This window comes from Microtus ochrogaster, chromosome 1 (assembly GCF_000317375.1).
Source record: "Microtus ochrogaster isolate Prairie Vole_2 chromosome 1, MicOch1.0, whole genome shotgun sequence".
Lineage (NCBI taxonomy): Eukaryota > Metazoa > Chordata > Mammalia > Rodentia > Cricetidae > Microtus > Microtus ochrogaster.
In genome coordinates, this window is record NC_022009.1 from 107,435,174 (window position 1) to 107,437,976 (window position 2,803).

Consider the following 2,803-nt stretch of genomic DNA (forward strand, 5'->3'; position numbering starts at 1 on the left):
AAAAAAAAAAAAAAAAAAAAAGAAGAAGCAAAAAACAACAACAAAAACCCAAACCCAGACAACTGACACATGCCTTTAAAATAGCAAGCATGTGAGACTGGTTATAAAGTTTTCTCAGCTACTGATCTAGTCTTTCACATCAAGCTCCCATCAAGGAGGGCTTCCAAGAGAAGCCATGTGTAAACAGGTTATCCACACTATGGTGAGCAAGAACTACGTGAGAACACCCAACTCACTGAACGCATGAAAGCAACCTGAGCCTCAGATGTGTGTCCGCTGGATCTAGAGTTCTGGGTTCAATGTGGTGTGTGCAGGGGCTGCGGGAGGAAACAGCAGAGCCCAGCAGCGCCAGCAGAGGGCAGCCTTACAGCACCTTCACATCCTGGACCCTTCCCCATGATGCACGCAGGCAATCCGCAAACTGTCTGAAAGGGGAGTCAACTTAGGGGTTCTCTCAACCTGTGTTGGAGAGGAAGACTACAGGTGTGTAAACTGGTCAGCCACCCAGACTCAAAGATGTCAACACCATTCCTACCTCCCCCAAAGAAAAGAAATCTCGAGAGCCACTGTGCTCTTGTCACTCAGGATGAGGCAGGTGGGAGCAGCCCTGGACAATCTGTCAAGAGCTATTCAGGAAGAAAGCAGAAAAGAGTTGATCTGAGATCACACAACAGCCTCTGAATCACTAACAGGCCAACCACGTTTACCACAGTCCAATGAACTCTGCTTCCTCAGTGCCAGACAGGAAGCTGCCGTTTTAGACAAAACATAGGACAGTTGTGGGTCTTGACTTGGGAAGACATAACTGAATAAAACATCTATTTAAAAAAACTTTATTAAACAAAGAGCGTTCGCCCAAATAACTTCTCAGGTTTCTGAAAGCCTCCTGGAGCCTCACTGACAGCATGTAGAAATGGTCACATTGATCCCAAGGTTCCCGTTATCTGCAAAGAGATGCGCTATGGCCGGGTCAAAAACAAGGCAGTCGCTGTTCATGATGGCTGCGGCCACGCCGTCGTGAATGGACCGGGGCGTGGCTTCCCAGGTTAGTCTCCGCCGGTTCCCGTTCAACTCCAGTCTGTAGGCAAAGTTCTCAGCTTGCTTGCGAGTACCGATGAGGAGGACGATGGCAAAGAACTGCTGGTGACCTTCGTACTTCTCTTGCTTCTCAAGTACCAGCATGAAGTGGTGACCAAAACAGGACTGCATCATCACCCAGTCCACAGCCCCTGGCAGGTTAATGTCTGTAGCTAGAAAGACTATGTCCTCCCCTTGAAGGGTGGTGATGCTCTTGTGGGCATGCATGAGATGGGACATCACAGCTTCCAGGGACCCCTGCCACTTGCAGGAGGCGCCAGGACAGGGGCAGGAATAGGGACGGTGTTCACAGATGTCTTCATGCTCGGGTTTCTCTGTGTGGTGGAGAGTCCGGGAACAGCCCGTGGTAGCATACTGCAGAGACAGAAAGAAACATACTGCATCATGGTGCCAATATCTACGCATACCTGCCCACCCACACGAGTTTCCTGAGCTCAAATTCTATCTTTACCTCAACAATTTTTGTTCAAGGAGGGTCAAGTGTTTGAGGCAAGTCTCAGTTTCTACTCACTGTCAATAGCATCATGCATAAAGTCAGGCACTGCTTTCTAGACCCCACTCCCTAATCCCAACAGTGGTGAAAGGTGAGAAAAGTTCTTTTAAGTACCTCAAACAAGCAAAACTACTGAGATAACTTGGCCCTTTCTCTTTTTCTGTAGCCCAGCTCCTTGTAAGAATTCAACTGCTTGGGGGAGAGGTGGACAAGGATTCCTGGATCACCTTTTGGCTTTTCCTGCAATCAGTGACTCTGGAAACAGCAGTTTCACTCCTTTCTGACTTAGACCGATGACAGGTCATCTAGTCAGTGGTCAGTCTCCATTGTGGGTCCCTCTTCTTGACTGCTGGTGTGACCAAGCCTGGGCACAGCAGGAGGAGGAGGCTGCGGTCCTGTCATGTGTTGCTGTCTCCTTTGTACTTGTGGCCCTGTAAGTGCTGTACCTGTAAGCTTTGTTTTTAAAGAAAGCTCATTCTAGACTGGCATCTTGGCTATTATCTTAGCAGAGGTTAAGGTGACCAGGATCAAACTTCTCCTTAAAGACTGAGTTTTCCTGAAAAGGGGGGATATGATATAGGAATGATAGGGGGGAAAAGGTAGATTATTGAATCCACTTTAATCCAAAAAAGCTATTAATCTCAAAATATTTTATACTGGTATGGATTTTAGTTTACTGATACAAATTTAAAGTTATTTCTGCTATATTTTATGTATGTGTCTACTCTTGTTTGTGGTATTGTGCTTATGTAGCTCATTTAAAAATGGAATGTATAATTAAGAAATACAGATTAATAGTCATCTATAATAGCCAAACTTAGTCATGTTAGGTAGGTAAGTAACTATAATAGATATATTTAGAGAGACAGATGGACGGTCTTCAAACACTTCAAAGACCTATACAATATAGCATCTAATATGTTTAATAATCTAAAGGCTTTTCATGACAGTGAGACACTGCTCCTGGCAGCACTGATCTACTTCAGCAAGAATGATGGGGCTTTGAAAAAACCTCCATATGGACTTGTTTTCTTTATGTAAAAAGTTAGCTATGTGGGCAAAGAAACTGATTTTGCCTCAATTGCTGATAGTTACCTACTGTCCAAACTGGACCAGAAAGAGGAAAAGAAAAAATCAACTGTCAAACTTTGTCAAGACAAGGTATGACAGTCCTTCAAAATTCCCCGCTTCTCTCCAGGCGGTGGTGGCGCA

At 45.2% G+C, this 2,803-nt stretch overlaps 1 protein-coding gene across 1 annotated transcript in view; it reads right to left on the bottom strand.

Annotated features, from left to right (window-relative positions):
* Window positions 1-817: 817 nt before the first annotated feature.
* Window positions 818-2,803, bottom strand: part of Siah2 (siah E3 ubiquitin protein ligase 2) — a 25,958-nt gene continuing 23,972 nt past the window's right edge. Inside the window, exon 2 of the mRNA XM_005344017.2 lies at window positions 818-1,452. Coding sequence (XP_005344074.1) covers window positions 895-1,452 — 558 coding nt within the window. The 3' untranslated portion in view covers window positions 818-894. The remainder of the gene's footprint in view (window positions 1,453-2,803) is intronic.